Source organism: Metopolophium dirhodum, chromosome 1 (genome assembly GCF_019925205.1).
Source record: "Metopolophium dirhodum isolate CAU chromosome 1, ASM1992520v1, whole genome shotgun sequence".
In the NCBI taxonomy this organism is placed as follows: domain Eukaryota; kingdom Metazoa; phylum Arthropoda; class Insecta; order Hemiptera; family Aphididae; genus Metopolophium; species Metopolophium dirhodum.
Genome location: NC_083560.1, coordinates 88,772,281 through 88,790,454, shown reverse-complemented (window position 1 = coordinate 88,790,454; position 18,174 = coordinate 88,772,281). Strand labels below are relative to the sequence as shown.

At 35.8% G+C, this 18,174-nt stretch overlaps 1 protein-coding gene across 1 annotated transcript; it reads left to right on the top strand.

The window, feature by feature from the left end:
- The first annotated feature begins 2,985 nt into the window (after window positions 1-2,985).
- Window positions 2,986-4,242, top strand: LOC132944259 (uncharacterized). Its single transcript, XM_061013514.1, has one exon. The coding sequence runs from the start codon at window positions 2,986-2,988 to the stop codon at window positions 4,240-4,242; it is 1,257 nt and encodes a 418-aa protein (XP_060869497.1).
- Window positions 4,243-18,174: the final 13,932 nt, after the last annotated feature.

Sequence of the window (18,174 nt, the reverse complement as noted above, 5' to 3'; positions counted from 1 at the left end):
AAAAATAAGTTTCTTTTTAAATTATTTTATTATAATATGATGAATAGTTAAAACATGATAATTAATAAACCGATCTGACTTAAGTTACTCATCGATAGGATAGTATTTTTGTTTTAATTTTGTTGTACTTTTGTACTATCAAGTTTATCAAGAAAATAAATAGTATTTAAATAGTAAATGTAAATAACAATGTACTTGGTGTAATCTGTAACAATGCTTAATTTTGTTCTTTTTAATTTATCCAGTGGCTATAGTAATATTTATAAAAAAGTTCAGTTTGTAAAAAGGCATTGTTAAATATAAAGACTTTTATAAACGTACAAATAGGTATTTAATTTAATAAATAATTTAATAAAATTAAATCAGTAGTAAGTAACATTTTATGTTCTATTTAAAAAAATAAATAACTGTTGATTAAAAATTACATAACAATTAATTACAATTAATGAAGCCATTTTTAAGATCAAATTTTAAATAACTATTTACATAATTCATAAAAAAGATATACCTATATAATTTATTAATATGTATATATATTATATATTTATATGCAAGAAAACAATGTAATTTACCATACTTCATTATATCACTAATTGGAGAGTAAATCTACACATCGAAAAATAAAATAAAAATTCCAAAAAAAGGTTGCCCTGCGGTCTGCGACTTAATAAAGTTCCATAACAAATACTAGATATTCACAAATGTTCTTAACAAAAAAACTAATGACTACATGTCTACATACAGATTACTAAAACTAGTAATAACTAATATTGTTAATTTTGGTATTTTGGTTGTACTAACCTGAGTACTAATGACTGAGCACTGACGTCTTTTAACTGTTGCGGTGTCAAAATTAAAATGGAATTCAGCAAAAATGTATAAAATAAACTGATTTTATAAACTAATACGGGCTATATTATTATTAATATAACACGGACACACGAATCGATGAATCACAATACAATGATAATAAAATCAAATTCAACAATATTTTAATTTCCCACTTATTTGAACAATTAATATTTTATTTTAGATCTGCAGCGACAGTCAACCCACCGACAGTCGTGGACGGGTATTTCCACTGCAATACGTACCTATTTGTCCATTTAAAAATAACATTGTTATTACTTGTTAAAATTAAAAATAAAAATAATATTATTTTATTTACATACTCATTTTTACAAATTTCTATTAAAATATTATTTTGTAGTTATGTGACTTTTGTTTCAATGTTTTAAATTTAAATTTTTAAAATTTAAAACCTTTAAAATACGCCCACGAAAATTATACGCCCGGGGATAAATCCCCGACTTCCCCCCCCTAGATCCGGCCCTGGTGATAACTAATATGTATTATTTATTTTGATTTATTTTGGTTCTATATAAATTTAATTAAATGGATTATTAATAATATTTAAAATTTAGATGTATAGGTGATATTATTGTAATTGTATTTATTAATTATTTTGATTTTACGTAAAAATGTTTCTATTTGAAATTTATAATTTAATGCAATATAAATAATATTTATATATATATAATATGTATACTGTTTAGTATTTAACATTATTTTTAAAATTATTACTTTTTTTAATTTTGATTTTACATAGGATTGTATATTTTTAAACAACAACGGCAACATTGCATGCAAAATGGGCGCATTTGGGCTATAAATCAGGGTGTTTTTATTTTGGGCGTAAATGTCCATAACCCTCGGGGCGCAAATGGGCTGCTCTTGGGCGCAAATTGGCTACAGCCCTTTTTTAAAGTGTTTTTATAATAATTTATATCTTAATATTATCAATAAATAAATAAAAATGTAATCAATAATAATTAATTGATTTAAATGGATGATAAAAATAATTATTTGCACACTTGTATATTATTCACCCTTAAAATCAAAACGCATACAACTCACCAATTAATATATCTTGTACGGATCCATGCGCACAAAAAGTAGTTTTTCAACTCTCCTACCAGCCATATTTAGACTTTCGGCCACTCTATTCTCCATCAGTATCCTCATCATTTCATAAGTGGTGCGCCTGGTATCAAAACATTTCCCATTACATAGCAATTAATAGTAATATTGCCTAATTATAGGTTCTCGTAAATTACATCAGCCGGAGTCTCACCTCGATCCGAGTCGGTTGGACGCAGTGCCGGGTGCGGCCGCACAGACCCGAACCACCGAGGTGCTACAGGTGTCACGGCTTTGGCCACTCGACACGACAGTGCACCGGTCCAGACCTCACGACCGCCTGCAGGAGATGCGGTCTCCCTGGTCACATCCAGGCCACCTGCACCGAGACCGAAGATCACTGCGTGGCATGCGACCGCATAAAATCTGCACGCGTACCACACAAGCCTGGATCAGGGGCCTGTGCGGCTCGAAGGAAAGCCATCTCAGAGATGTACTCCACCAACACCCGAACATGATGCACACGATACAGGTCAACCTTCAACGAAGCGCCACTGCCCAGAGCCTTTTGCAGCAGACCTCGGCCGAAAGGGGAGCACAAGTCCTCCTCGTTTCCGAACAAAACTTTGGGCTCCAAGTGGATTTATTTCATTATTCAATTTATATTATATAGATAAATAATTTTAGGTTAACTTTGTTATTATTAAAATTTAGGTATAAAAACATAATTTTCCTTTAACCAACACAGTTTATAATATTATACTGTTTACCCGCCTACTATTTCAAAAATCCATGGAAATAATAATTTTTTTTTGATATTTTAATCAAAATAAAAGAGTTGTAAACAAGTAATAATAATAGACTCAACGTTTGTTTTTATATTAAAAACAGGATTTAAGTATTCATAATTATCCTAAAAAAAAAAAAATATGTTTATATTACTCTGTAGGTTAACCTATCGAATAAATATGTGTGATTAGTGTGTACATAATATTATTTTATTGTTTTATTTATGTTATAAATTATAAATTATAATACTGCACCCAAGCTCAAAACTATTTTTTAATGTTGATCACATATTCCTCGCGGAAGGGAGGACTCCATAGCCGACCACCTGTTCTCGAACCCTCCGGCAACCGACTCAGAGATGTACTCCACCAACAACCGAACATGATGCACACGATACAGGTCAACCTTCAACGAAGCGCCACTGCCCAGAGCCTTTTGCAGCAGACCTCGGCCGAAAGGGGAGCACAAGTCCTCCTCGTTTCCGAACAAAACTGGAGCCCAACACGCGACAACAGATGGACAGTGAGCAATGATCTCTCCAGCACAGTGGTCCTCACGGCTTCAGCGGACTTCGTACCCGAGGCGAAAGGGTCCGGCTTCGGCTTCGCCTGGATTCAAGGCCGCGGGCTAAGGATTTACAGCTGCTACACCTTCCGCAACGCCACCGATGAACAGTTTGAAACTTTTCTCGACGACATGCATCAGTCCGTGCTCGAATGCGATGCCCGAACTCACGTGTTGATTGGCGGCGACTTTAATGCCTGGTCTCAGGAGTGGGGAGGATCCGCACGCAACGACCGGAGAGGAGAACGTCTCTCAGACCTCGCGGCCGGTCTGAACCTCCATACTGAAAACATCGGCTCCAAATCGACATACCGGAGGATCAACGCCGAGTTTGTAATCGACGTGACATTCTCACGCCTCGTCGCACCAGCCACCATACGCGGATGGAGAGTCCTGGAAGACGTTGAGTCAGCCAGCGACCACCGCTACATCGAATTTAACCTCGATCCTACACCTGACGTGGATGACACTGGTGACAATCACGCAAGAGGCTGGTCATTCCGTCAGCTGGACGCCCAAGCACTGGCCGCACACCTCAGCAATACGGCTCAACCCTACGTTGACGAAGACACCACGGCGTCACAGGCAGCCGAGCAACTCACCGCCTATCTGGAGGCAGCCTGCGACTCCTGTATGCCTCCAAGGGCCCCGCGGAGACCAGGCAGGAAGCAAGTACACTGGTGGTCAAAGGACCTCGCCGCACTCCGTCAATCAACCACTAGGCTACGCAGGGCTCTTCAACGGTCTGCTCGGAGGCACGATCCTTGTGACGTCACGGACGCCCATCGCGAGGCATACAGGGGTATACGTAAAGACCTACGCAACGCCGTTCGTGAAGCTCAGGCAAAGAGCTGGTCTGAGCTATGCAAGGCCGTCGACAACGACCCATGGGGTCTACTGTACAGGGTCGTGACCAAGAGGATCGGCCGTCAGCGGCCAGGCGTCGAAGCTCGCGGAAGGACTCCATAGCCGACCACCTGTTCCCGAACCCTCCGGCAACCGACTGGTCACTGGAACCCCGACTCACGGAAGCACACGCCCAACCTCAAGCCGACCAGTTCACTCCGGAAGAGCTACGGGAAGCGTGCGTTAGGATTCCCCCTGGGAAAGCTACCGGACCAGACGGGATTCCAAATGAAGTCGGACTGACCGCAGGCGCTGCTCAATACCTTCAACTGCTGCCTCTGGAGGAACGAGTTTCCAGCACTATGGAAAACCTCGAGGCGCGTATTACTTCACAAGGGCCCGGGCAAGCCGATAGAAGACCCTTCAAGCTACAGACCCCTGTGCATGCTGAACTCCGCGGCCAAGCTCCTGGAGCGACTGCTGCTGATGAGGCTTAACCAGCACCTCGACCTGACCGGAAAAAGGTCGGAAAACCAGTACGGGTTCCGACACGGGCGATCCACCGACGACGCAATCGATCGTGTAATCCGCGCAGCCCGGGGAGCCGCATCCGGCGCAGTCCAGCACCGCGATCTGTGCGTAGTCGTGTCTCTGGACGTGCGCAACGCCTTTAACTCCGCCCCGTGGCCGCGGATCGACGCTGCTCTCCGCGAAAGGCTGGTCCCCCCACACGTGAACCGCATGCTACGATTCTATCTGGAGGACAGGACCCTCCTCGTCGGAGAGGCTCAAACACCGAGGAGAGTAACGTGTGGCGTTCCACAGGGCTCCGTCCTAGGACCTGCGCTATGGAACATTTTCTACGAGGAGCTCCTGGACACGGACATGCAATCTGGAGTCCAACTGGTAGCTTTCGCCGACGATGTGGCCGTAATCGGAACCTCTCGGACCGGAGCATCCGCATCTGAACTACTTAACCCAGCACTAGACACGGTCTCACATTGGATGCGCGACAATGGGCTCTCGATAGCTCCCCAGAAATCTGAGGCCGTCGTCCTGACCAGGAAACACAAATTTGAGGATCCACGACTGCGCGTGGAGGGCCACGCCATTCCTGTCAAGCCGGCCATCAGGTATCTGGGCGTGGAGTTGGACACCCGCCTGTCGTTCACGACGCACATAGCCACCGCGTCGAGAAAGGCCACCGAGTCGGCTAAAGCCATCGGACGTCTGATGCCCAACGTAGGCGGCCCGGCCCAGGCAAAACGAGCTCTGCTGGGTTCGGTCACCAACAGCAAGCTGCTCTACGCGTCCCCTACCTGGGCGACAGTATCCGCGCATGGCAATCCAGATGGGACCGGTCAGCCGCCACACCAGACGCGGTCGGCCGCAGATGGACCCACCGGCTGCTGCCAGACGTAGCCCGATGGCTAGCTAGGCCATCGAATACGGACTTGACGTACCACCTGACGCAGGTCCTCTCGGCGCACGGCTGCTTCAAGAGCTACCTGCGCAGGTTCAATCGGGCAGACGACAGCCTGTGTCGCTACTGCATGGACCCCGACGACACTGCCGAACACACGCTGTTCGCCTGCCCGAGGTGGGAAGACGAACGCGCCGTCATGGAGAGGATCCTCCGTCGCCCTCCATACGTCGAGGAGATCCTCTGCGGCCCCCGCCCTGACGATCTACCGGACGAACCGGCAGCACGCAAGAGACTAAACGACCAGGCGGAAATTAATAAACAAGAGTTCAAGAACATGGTGGAGAAGATCATGGCCGCCAAGGAGGACGACGAAAGAGAGGAGCAGCTGCTCCACTGAAGGCAGCGGACGATGAACAACTGGACGAACTCACACCACTCGCTACCGCGAGTCGTCGGAGGTGTCACCGACCACGTTGTTCATCCCCCCACCAGCGACACCATGGGCGGGATGGCGATCACGGCATCGCGGTATCTCAAGAGGAGAACTCGAACTCAAGGGCGGCGGACTCCGTCGGCCCGCCAACACGGACCTGTACGCGACTACGAGGGTGACTGACTCCGGTCGACCCGGAAAGCTCAGGTTCACCGGCAAAATATAAAAATTAAATTGTAACATGTATATTTTGTATAACGTAGGACTATGTCTGGTGGGTAATTCGGAGACTGTCCCGACTACCCCCCAAGTATGTATAATTATTTGTCTTTTCTGGTCAAATAAACGATGGCGGCGTCGCGGCAGCAATGCGAGAGCAGTTCCCGCGGCGTCGTCGGTTTCAAACTGAAAAAAAAAAAAAAAAGGTTCTCGTAAATTATAAAATAATTACAACATACCAAAATTTGTTTTTGCTCCTTATTGGACTCCAATTTTATGACGTTTTAGATACTTTTGCTTCAAGTAAATCTAGAAAAAAATATTTTAAATAATCATTTGTTTGTATTTTTGTGTTATTACCATATATTTTATATTTTAACATTTAACTAAATTGTATTTTTTAATACATTAATATGTAATGTAAATTTGCTGTAACGTTGTCTGAGAAAAAAACATTTTTCTTATTTAACTAGAAATTAATATAATATAAATTAATTAATATCAATTATTATATTATTATAAAAATACTTTTTTGTAAAATTAGGGCCCCAAAAATAAATTAGTCCAGGGACTCTAATTTTATTAATCCAGCTCTAGGTGTCAGGATAATTACAAAATAAGAAGATTTAAGTATCACTAGGTTTATTAAATGCAAAACGGCGCCTAAGCGTAAAATACTAATTTGAATAATAACACAAACAGGAGTCTGTCCGCAAATAGAAAGAGTACAGCGGCCGAGGCCGTACTGGTAGGCCGTTCACTGTTCAGTGATCCAAAACCCATTTTTAGCTGGCCAAAAGTGCTATTTTTAAAAAGTAAAAAACGCTCAATTTTGGTATTTAAATATTTTTATTACAGTATTTTCATGGCAAATTAAAAATATCGGGTCAATCATTTGATTATTAAATATGATACAACCGTTTGATTTGAAATATATAGATTTTTAACAAATATTTTCAACTTTTACGCTATAAATTTTTTTTCACTCAAAATGATTTGTTTAAAATTTTTTTTTTCTAATTCACACTTATTATGTTGTTCTTAATATAATTCTGAAAGAAATTTTTTTTTCATTTCTATCAACAGTAATGCAAAATTGAACACAAAAACACACGTTTTCCAATGTTTTTCGGTTATAGAAGAACATTACTTAAAATTGCGCAATTTTTTATAGACTATTGAATACATACATTTTGTAGTAATGTTGTCTGTCAGCAATAGATTAAAAAAAAAAATTTTTGAGTCAAATTGCTTTTGTAATGAACATATCTAATTTTCCTAAAATAAAGTGAATTACCTACTTTTGATAAAAATAAGATTTCAGACATATTTTATCATCGTATCCATTATAACAGAAAGTTATAACTTATATGATAGGTAGAATTGTGTTAAGATTATATTTATGACTGCTAAAATATTATTGTTCAACCCAATGTGTTTTGTCAACATTCTATTTTATTTTATTTTTCATTAGTCGATGTTTGTACGTACGGGTATAATTGTCGCTTTAGTTTGAATTTTTTTTTATATATATATTTCTCCACAAAAGTTATTAATGATGGATGAAAAAATTGGTAAATTAAACACAAGTATTATGAATTATTATAAAGCATTATTATTTTTGATTATTTTAAACTATACCGACAAAATGCAATAATGGTTATGTGAATAAGTAAATAATTATGAATTTCATCATAATGAGAAAAGCGTTATTCTATTATCATATATTATCAATTTCATAGGAAATTAAAATTTCCTGACCTAAAATATTATCCGTCACATTTAAATCTGTACTTCTTTTTTAGTTAACGTGACTTCATTAAGAGATACTTACATCGAGATATAATCACACTATGCATTTTGTCGGTTGCCGATAATACGTAACCGATCGGTAAACGACCGTGATAACCACGGTAGATTATAGAGGTATACGCACGGCCGTATATTCATAATGCAAATATTTGTCCCTGTGGACGTGTTTGGTTCAAGAATTAATCGGTAGATTACGCTGCAGTCTAGTGGCCCTAATTTTCATACTTGCAATACAGTCTACGTATACCTACAACAAACGAACAAAATGTCTCAATAAAAATATGATTGCAAAAAAAAAAAACCATAAACTTATATTTACTTAGTATTTACTTGTATTTACTTAGTATTTACCTAGTTATGTATAAGAAATTATAATATTTACAAACATAAAAAATAAAGCTAAATTACAATAAAAAAAGATAATAATATCATGTTAAATAAGTTAATGCTTAGGTAACATAAAGTTTTGATTCTTTTTTCTTGTCTCTTGATTTTTTTTTACACGACCTGTTTTGTTCACGTTCATATTGCCTCATTCTCATACGAATATAATAATGTAGGGAACTTGCTATTACACTACTTTTATGGTCATTACATGGAAATTTTAAGTTCACATTTATGATAATATCAGTGAGTGTTTTTTCATAACAATCCGAATATATAACATTGTTTACAAAAAATTTCTCAGCATTTGAGAAAATATCATATAAATAAAGATTGCAGTTCAATAGATAACCTTTTGTTTTCCTACTTACAAGTTCTGCCACAGCTAAATTAGAAGTATCTAAGTTGGTTAAAAAAGAATTAAGACAAGTCTTACATTTTGTAGTCTTAAGCAAACGACGGCACAAATATCCTGATGCATAGTAAATTACAATTTCTACAAGTTCGGGTGCCTTATAATTATCGGCTATTAAATCTTCTCCATCCCAATCATCATGTTCGACAATTAAATCTAAACGATTTTCCAGTTTTTGGAGGGCAGTACTACCAGTACCACCTCCAAAAATGCTTTTATAGTCATCAAAACTAATAGTACCCTCCAAAAATACTTCATTATTGACTGAACAGTTACCAAATTTTGGAGGTTTCAATAATTTATAAGTAGAGAGAAGACGATATAACTGTTGGAATGTAGGCATCGCAGGATGGTCATTTTGACAACCAGCTTGACGTATTGTACCAAAAAATTGCTAGAAAAAATGTAATTCAATGTTTAGAACAAAATATAGTATAAATCAGTAATTAAAAAAGCAATATCAATTAAATATATATATTATATAATTCATAAATAATAAGCATACCATATATTTTATAGTGCATATATTATGTGCATGTAATACTATCATCAAATATTAGAAATTGGCCAATACATTATTAATTTACTGCTAGCAAATTAAATATGACAGTTTTTTTAATACTTTACCCACAAAATATAAGATACAATTTATATCTTGTATTTTTAAAATCACAGCAGATTATAAAATTTTAAATTCACCATCTATCATGATTAAAATATACCCTCTGATTTAAATATCAGACTCAGGTAAATACTGTTACTTCTTAATATTAGTTTCAAATATTGCCATATTGGTAAGAAACACATTAAATCATCTTATAATCTACTGTGGTTTGAGTGACAGTCGTTGTTTTATATGATATTAATTCATCTTTGTTTATAAATTGATACCTATAATTTCAAAATTAAATTTGCTGTAGAATAAATTAAAATATAAGTAAAAGTATACATTTAAATACATAGAAAATAATATTGTTAGGTAAATTATAATCAAGCACAAAACATAGCATTAAAACAATTATAAACGTGATTTACTTCAATTTTATCTTGATTAGCTTTTGAAGTCAAAACATAGTCAAACCCAACACTGTGGAGATATTCAATCAGATCAACTGTTGAATGAAGAGTAACTCTAAGACCCTCGGCTGTTTCTTTAGTTAGAAATTGTTCAGGTGAAATTATTTTGTTTAAAACCTCCAATTCCCAACAGTTAAGCCAAGCTATACCATCTTTTATAGTCTAGAATAATTATGGTACAATGATCAAACTACTGCTATAGCAAATTTTAATTTATATTAAAATAAAAAAAAAATTATAATAAAATATTATTGTTATGAAACAATCTTTTCCTCACATTAATATCAGGACTGTCATGTTTAATTCCTTCTCCAGGATAACGTCTGTTGAGGCAATCGAATAAATTATTCAAAAATAATGAAAATTTAGCGGTTGGTTCACTATCTTCCAGTTCTTCGACAAGACGCTCTCTGTACATATTTAATCCCACGTAAACTGATTTACTGAAAATCTAAAACCAAAAAAATGTTTATTATACAAGCAAAAATAATCATCATTATAATAGAAAAATTACCTGTGTTTGCTTGAACTATTAATTTTGCCAAAGTCGCGCCATTAGTAGCACCTTTAGCAGCAAAGCATCCAATAGGTTGAAAGTAGTTTTCACAGAGAGAAGAAAAACCAAATACTAAAGCATGGTCAGCCAAAGCTTCATTCTTTGTACTTCCAATATCATTACCAAAGTCTACCACACCATGATACCGAAGAGTTTTTGGATCAGTCTTTAATGACTTACGGACACTGATTTCATCAAAAACAAGAATTCCATACTTTTGTTTTTCGGTTTTTGAATTAATTTTCTTCTTGAACATTTCAAAGAATGACGGATCAAATCCAAAATCCAATTTTACTAAACTAAGATGGCTTTTGATGGTTTGTACACAAGGGAGTGGCAAAATTTCATTTTTTAGCATAAACTTATACATTGCAGGACTACGAATATGCATAAGCAAGCATGTAAGCAACCAGTCATTTGAATACCTTCTACTTGTTTTGGAATTAAATTTTCCAATCCGTAAACATTCATTTATTACCATACTTCGTGCAGAATTCAGATTGAGACGTTGTATTTGCTGTTGAATAGTTTCTTCAGAAATACTATCAATTTTCTGTTTGTAGGATTTAACCATTTTTTCAAGTTGATTATTTTTATGTAATAATCGTATTCTGGACTTTCTAATAGCCTCGTGTGAGCGGATTACATTTTTTCTCTTTCCGAAACTTAATAATGTAGGCAGTGACTTTTTTTTACCATTATCTTTAGATGACCTAAATTATATTATAGAGTTAAAATTATAATTTGTATATATATATTTGTATAATTATATAAGTTTCCAAAACTTTACTAACATACCTTGACACTTTTGAAGCTAGTGCTCTACTTAATAAAACACATTTAGAGCATATGCTCTTATTAGGCTCTTCAATTTGAAATGTACATTCTACACTTTGCCAACAATTTAAAATATTTATGTAGCCTTTTTTCATAATTTGTACAGCATTATAAGAAATTATAGGTGAAACACCACGACAAATAGTTACAGAGTAAAAATTATATGCAATAGTTTTTAATTGAACAATTGAAGTCACTTTTTGTGAAGTTTCAAATGGCTTTCCCAATATAAATGTATTAATTTCATTATGGTTTTTCATTGATCGAATTTCTTTAACTACTACAGACCTTGGCTCTAAATGACTTGACAGTTCAATTTGAGCAAGTATTTTCATTTCATTAATTTGATATGAAACCCATGATGAATTTGGTAATTCAATTGTCAACAAAGTATCCCAAACATTAAACATTAATTGTTCATCAAGACCAGACTCCAATTTTAAGAAAACATTTGTAGTGTTTAGTTCTATAAACAAAATATACATTTTAAATTCCTTAACGAGTCATCAAATTAATTATTAAATTAAATATAGGACATGTTCACAGGAAATCTTAGTTAGTTGAATAATATACTATATTACCGTGATCACATTCAAATATTTCAACACTAGATGTTGTCGCGACAGAACTATTTGTATTTGTTTGAATATCTCTCTTTTTGGGACTTTTTCTTGTAATCTTGGGTTTAGGTATACATGATAAAGGGCATCCAGGAAATATAGATGGTATTGCACCTTTAAGTAATTTAGGTCTATGTAATGGAATTTAAAATAAACAAAAATCATACACAATAAATTAAAGGACTTATTTTATTTATATCTCATAAATCTATGAACAAGTATACCTACATTTGTTTTGATATGTGTAACTACAATAACTGATTTTATTAAAAAATAATAGAAACTAATAAATAAAAACAAATTTATTAATAAATTATGCTATTAAGAACACTAACAGAGATTTGTGATTCTCCAGCTCCGGATAACCAAGCCCAAAGTATCTCATCTTTATTTAAATGTTTTGAACATATAAAATGATTTGATCCAAGTTCAATTTCTCTTTTTGGGATTGCCTTTCTCCAATCATTAAATAAATTTCCTTGTGGGACTTTAAACATTGATACCTAATACATACATAACATTTAATGTATCTATTGCAATTAAAATTATTAATTAATACAAAATATCTTACTTTTTCTTTACAAGAACCATACCCAGATTTGCAAAATACAACAAAACATTTGACCATAATTATGTCTTAAAATGTAATATTTTATTTAACTATGATGGTTCTTAAAACGATAGTCACAAATTGTAAATTTTATTTTTTTATACAATATGAATAATCGTGTTATATTATAATGTATTTATGTGCCGGGGCCACTAGATTACAGCGCGCTCTAGTGGCCAAGATTCCTTAATATCACGTTTGTGGAGACAGTATTTTTATAGCCGTGCGTATACCTCTATAATCTACCGTGGTGACAACTATAATTAACATATAAACCGCGGGCCAGACTAATCGAGTGTATTTTTATAGAAATCAAAACTATTTATAACTATTAATATTTTAAAATAGTATATATTAATAGTTTTTGTGAAAAACTGAAACATCGATATTATGTTGCTGGTACGTATTACAAATCACAATAATGTAACAACCCTGTGACATATAATTTATAACATTGTAGGTCTGTACTATCATATAGTACCAGTTATATCGCCGGGATGAGTGTTAAATGTTTGTTTTACTTAAACAGAACAGATACATTGTATACATATTAAAAAGTGATGTTGATTGTACTACGTAAAATGTTTGTTTCTGGGATGTGTTGAAACATCCAGTGCACACTGGGACGTCCGATGTAAAAATCCAGAAAACTCTGGGTCTCTGTTCTGGTCGATGCTAATTTAAATTTCATATACATCGACGTAGGCCCATATGGTCGTGAAGCCGATTCTAGCATTTTTCGTCAGAGTGTATTTGGAAAAATGTTATACTCACAACAACTTCAAATTCCGGACCCAGATGCATTACCTTTAACTGAAAACAATATTCAACTATTTGTTTTTGTTTCTGATGAAGCGTTTGGTCTTCACGCAAATCTGTTACGACCATTTTCCGGTCGTGGACTTAATAATACTCGTCGGGTGTTTAACTACAGGTTATCCAGGGCAAGACGTACCGTCGAATGTGCTTTCGGAGTTTTGGCCAATAAATGGCGAGTTATGCACACAACGATTTTAGTGGACCACATTAGAACCACATTTTTGCGATGATATTATAAAAGCATGTTGTGTTCTCCATAATTTTGTTCGAAAAAGAGATGGGTATAATTATGATGAAGAAACTGATGTGCATAATTTGGATAACTTGACAACACATGGAAGAAATGTTAACAGAAGTGGAATAGACGTAGGCAAGAGACAATTTCGCTGATTATTTTATGGCTGATGGAGCGGTACCGTTCCAATACAGAACGATTTAGAAAAATTTAATTTAATATATAATGACTTTTTAATTTTTTTTTTGTGTATATGACATCGCCATATATTTGAATTTAATTGTATAAATGTATGCATCAAATAATTATTATTTTGTATAGTAAAACGTCATATTATAATATAATATTATTATTTTATTTATATATTTATAACTACTTAACCTATGGATAATAATAATAAATGATTAAATTGTCTTACTTTTTATTTCTTTTTCAACAGTTCCTAGGTTCTCCCATTGCAGATTATAAACTGCTTCGGCTACTTTCAGCCAAGCTGAGATTTTTAGGTCCTTATTCATGTACTCATTAGAGGTCATATCCCAAATACATGGATAGTTTTGGACCTCAGTTATTAATTTTTCAGTTGAATACATGTTAATTTATTGGAAAATATTTTTTAAATATATTATATAAGTATATATTTTTTTTTAAAATCTGCCAATTCAAAAAATAACGGCCAGTACCGAAAAACGCCCAGTGTAGACAGTACCGTGCAAATGAATGTAATGTTGTGCCCGACGGATACGCATCGCAACAGCTCGCGGTTTATTTCAGATCGATTTCGGACGAATTAGTCTGGCCCGCGGTTTATATGTTGATTATAGTTGTCACGGTCGTTTACCGATCGGTTACGTATTATCGGCAACCGACAAAATGCATAGTGTGATTATATCTCGATGTAAGTATCTCTTAATGAAGTCACGTTAACTAAAAAAGAAGTACAGATTTAAATGTGACGGATAATATTTTAGGTCAGGAAATTTTAATTTCCTATGAAATTGATAATATATGATAATAGAATAACGCTTTTCTCATTATGATGAAATTCATAATTATTTACTTATTCACATAACCATTATTGCATTTTGTCGGTATAGTTTAAAATAATCAAAAATAATAATGCTTTATAATAATTCATAATACTTGTGTTTAATTTACCAATTTTTTCATCCATCATTAATAACTTTTGTGGAGAAATATATATATAAAAAAAAATTCAAACTAAAGCGACAATTATACCCGTACGTACAAACATCGACTAATGAAAAATAAAATAAAATAGAATGTTGACAAAACACATTGGGTTGAACAATAATATTTTAGCAGTCATAAATATAATCTTAACACAATTCTACCTATCATATAAGTTATAACTTTCTGTTATAATGGATACGATGATAAAATATGTCTGAAATCTTATTTTTATCAAAAGTAGGTAATTCACTTTATTTTAGGAAAATTAGATATGTTCATTACAAAAGCAATTTGACTCAAAAATTTTTTTTTTTAATCTATTGCTGACAGACAACATTACTACAAAATGTATGTATTCAATAGTCTATAAAAAATTGCGCAATTTTAAGTAATGTTCTTCTATAACCGAAAAACATTGGAAAACGTGTGTTTTTGTGTTCAATTTTGCATTACTGTTGATAGAAATGAAAAAAAAATTTCTTTCAGAATTATATTAAGAACAACATAATAAGTGTGAATTAGAAAAAAAAATTTTAAACAAATCATTTTGAGTGAAAAAAAATTTATAGCGTAAAAGTTGAAAATATTTGTTAAAAATCTATATATTTCAAATCAAACGGTTGTATCATATTTAATAATCAAATGATTGACCCGATATTTTTAATTTGCCATGAAAATACTGTAATAAAAATATTTAAATACCAAAATTGAGCGTTTTTTACTTTTTAAAAATAGCACTTTTGGCCAGCTAAAAATGGGTTTTGGATCACTGAACAGTGAACGGCCTACCAGTACGGCCTCGGCCGCTGTACTCTTTCTATTTGCGGACAGACTCCTGTTTGTGTTATTATTCAAATTAGTATTTTACGCTTAGGCGCCGTTTTGCATTTAATAAACCTAGTGATACTTAAATCTTCTTATTTTGTAATTATCCTGACACCTAGAGCTGGATTAATAAAATTAGAGTCCCTGGACTAATTTATTTTTGGGGCCCTAATTTTACAAAAAAGTATTTTTATAATAATATAATAATTGATATTAATTAATTTATATTATATTAATTTCTAGTTAAATAAGAAAAATGTTTTTTTCTCAGACAACGTTACAGCAAATTTACATTACATATTAATGTATTAAAAAATACAATTTAGTTAAATGTTAAAATATAAAATATATGGTAATAACACAAAAATACAAACAAATGATTATTTAAAATATTTTTTTCTAGATTTACTTGAAGCAAAAGTATCTAAAACGTCATAAAATTGGAGTCCAATAAGGAGCAAAAACAAATTTTGGTATGTTGTAATTATTTTATAATTTACGAGAACCTTTTTTTTTTTTTTTTTCAGTTTGAAACCGACGACGCCGCGGGAACTGCTCTCGCATTGCTGCCGCGACGCCGCCATCGTTTATTTGACCAGAAAAGACAAATAATTATACATACTTGGGGGGTAGTCGGGACAGTCTCCGAATTACCCACCAGACATAGTCCTACGTTATACAAAATATACATGTTACAATTTAATTTTTATATTTTGCCGGTGAACCTGAGCTTTCCGGGTCGACCGGAGTCAGTCACCCTCGTAGTCGCGTACAGGTCCGTGTTGGCGGGCCGACGGAGTCCGCCGCCCTTGAGTTCGAGTTCTCCTCTTGAGATACCGCGATGCCGTGATCGCCATCCCGCCCATGGTGTCGCTGGTGGGGGGATGAACAACGTGGTCGGTGACACCTCCGACGACTCGCGGTAGCGAGTGGTGTGAGTTCGTCCAGTTGTTCATCGTCCGCTGCCTTCAGTGGAGCAGCTGCTCCTCTCTTTCGTCGTCCTCCTTGGCGGCCATGATCTTCTCCACCATGTTCTTGAACTCTTGTTTATTAATTTCCGCCTGGTCGTTTAGTCTCTTGCGTGCTGCCGGTTCGTCCGGTAGATCGTCAGGGCGGGGGCCGCAGAGGATCTCCTCGACGTATGGAGGGCGACGGAGGATCCTCTCCATGACGGCGCGTTCGTCTTCCCACCTCGGGCAGGCGAACAGCGTGTGTTCGGCAGTGTCGTCGGGGTCCATGCAGTAGCGACACAGGCTGTCGTCTGCCCGATTGAACCTGCGCAGGTAGCTCTTGAAGCAGCCGTGCGCCGAGAGGACCTGCGTCAGGTGGTACGTCAAGTCCGTATTCGATGGCCTAGCTAGCCATCGGGCTACGTCTGGCAGCAGCCGGTGGGTCCATCTGCGGCCGACCGCGTCTGGTGTGGCGGCTGACCGGTCCCATCTGGATTGCCATGCGCGGATACTGTCGCCCAGGTAGGGGACGCGTAGAGCAGCTTGCTGTTGGTGACCGAACCCAGCAGAGCTCGTTTTGCCTGGGCCGGGCCGCCTACGTTGGGCATCAGACGTCCGATGGCTTTAGCCGACTCGGTGGCCTTTCTCGACGCGGTGGCTATGTGCGTCGTGAACGACAGGCGGGTGTCCAACTCCACGCCCAGATACCTGATGGCCGGCTTGACAGGAATGGCGTGGCCCTCCACGCGCAGTCGTGGATCCTCAAATTTGTGTTTTGATAAAATATTCCTATGATCAAAGTTAAATTAACAAATATTTACGATGTAATTTTAATATTTATTTACCAGTTTAGATTTGAAATCAAATTCATTTAATATACAGTTTTGGACTGATGCAAAGTCGTCAGTATCATTCATAGGAAATTTGCATACAAAACTTTCATTCAAATTGATTGATTTTTGACTATTATTACCTAATGAGTTAGTTTCTAGTTTAGACAAGATGCGATTCAACAATAATTTGATTCCTATTTGCTCCGAAATTATTTTATTTAATTTTTCATCAACTTGAGATGAGCATCTATCATTTCCTAAATATTGAATAATGTTTTTATGAAATGTGTAGGTATAGGTTAGATTATACTTCCAATAGCTAAAAGTTCTAAATCTCTTTGGCCTATACTTCTGTCAATATTAAATTTTAAAGAACTGCCTGATAAAGTTTTTCCTATAGGGATTTATCACGGATTCAAAAAACCTCTGTCTATTGAAGAATTCCTCGAGCCTTTTATATCAAACTAAATTAAAAGTTGAAATTAGTCATATTGTGTGTGACGCGCCAGCAAAAGCCTTTTTATTAAATGTTAAAGGCCATAATGCCTATTTTGGATGTACAAGTTGTACAGAAGAAGGAACATACTTAAAAAATCGTGTAGTTTTTTTTAGGGTTAGACTCACCATTGCGCTCTGATAATACATTTAGAATGAATCATGATGAAGATTACCATAAAGGTCACTCTCCTTTTAAGTTATTACCAATAAACATAACTGAGACTGTATGCTTGGATGGATTATATGCATCGTGTATGCCTAGGTGTTGTTAAGCGATTGATTGAATTTTGGGTAAATGGAAATAAGAATGTT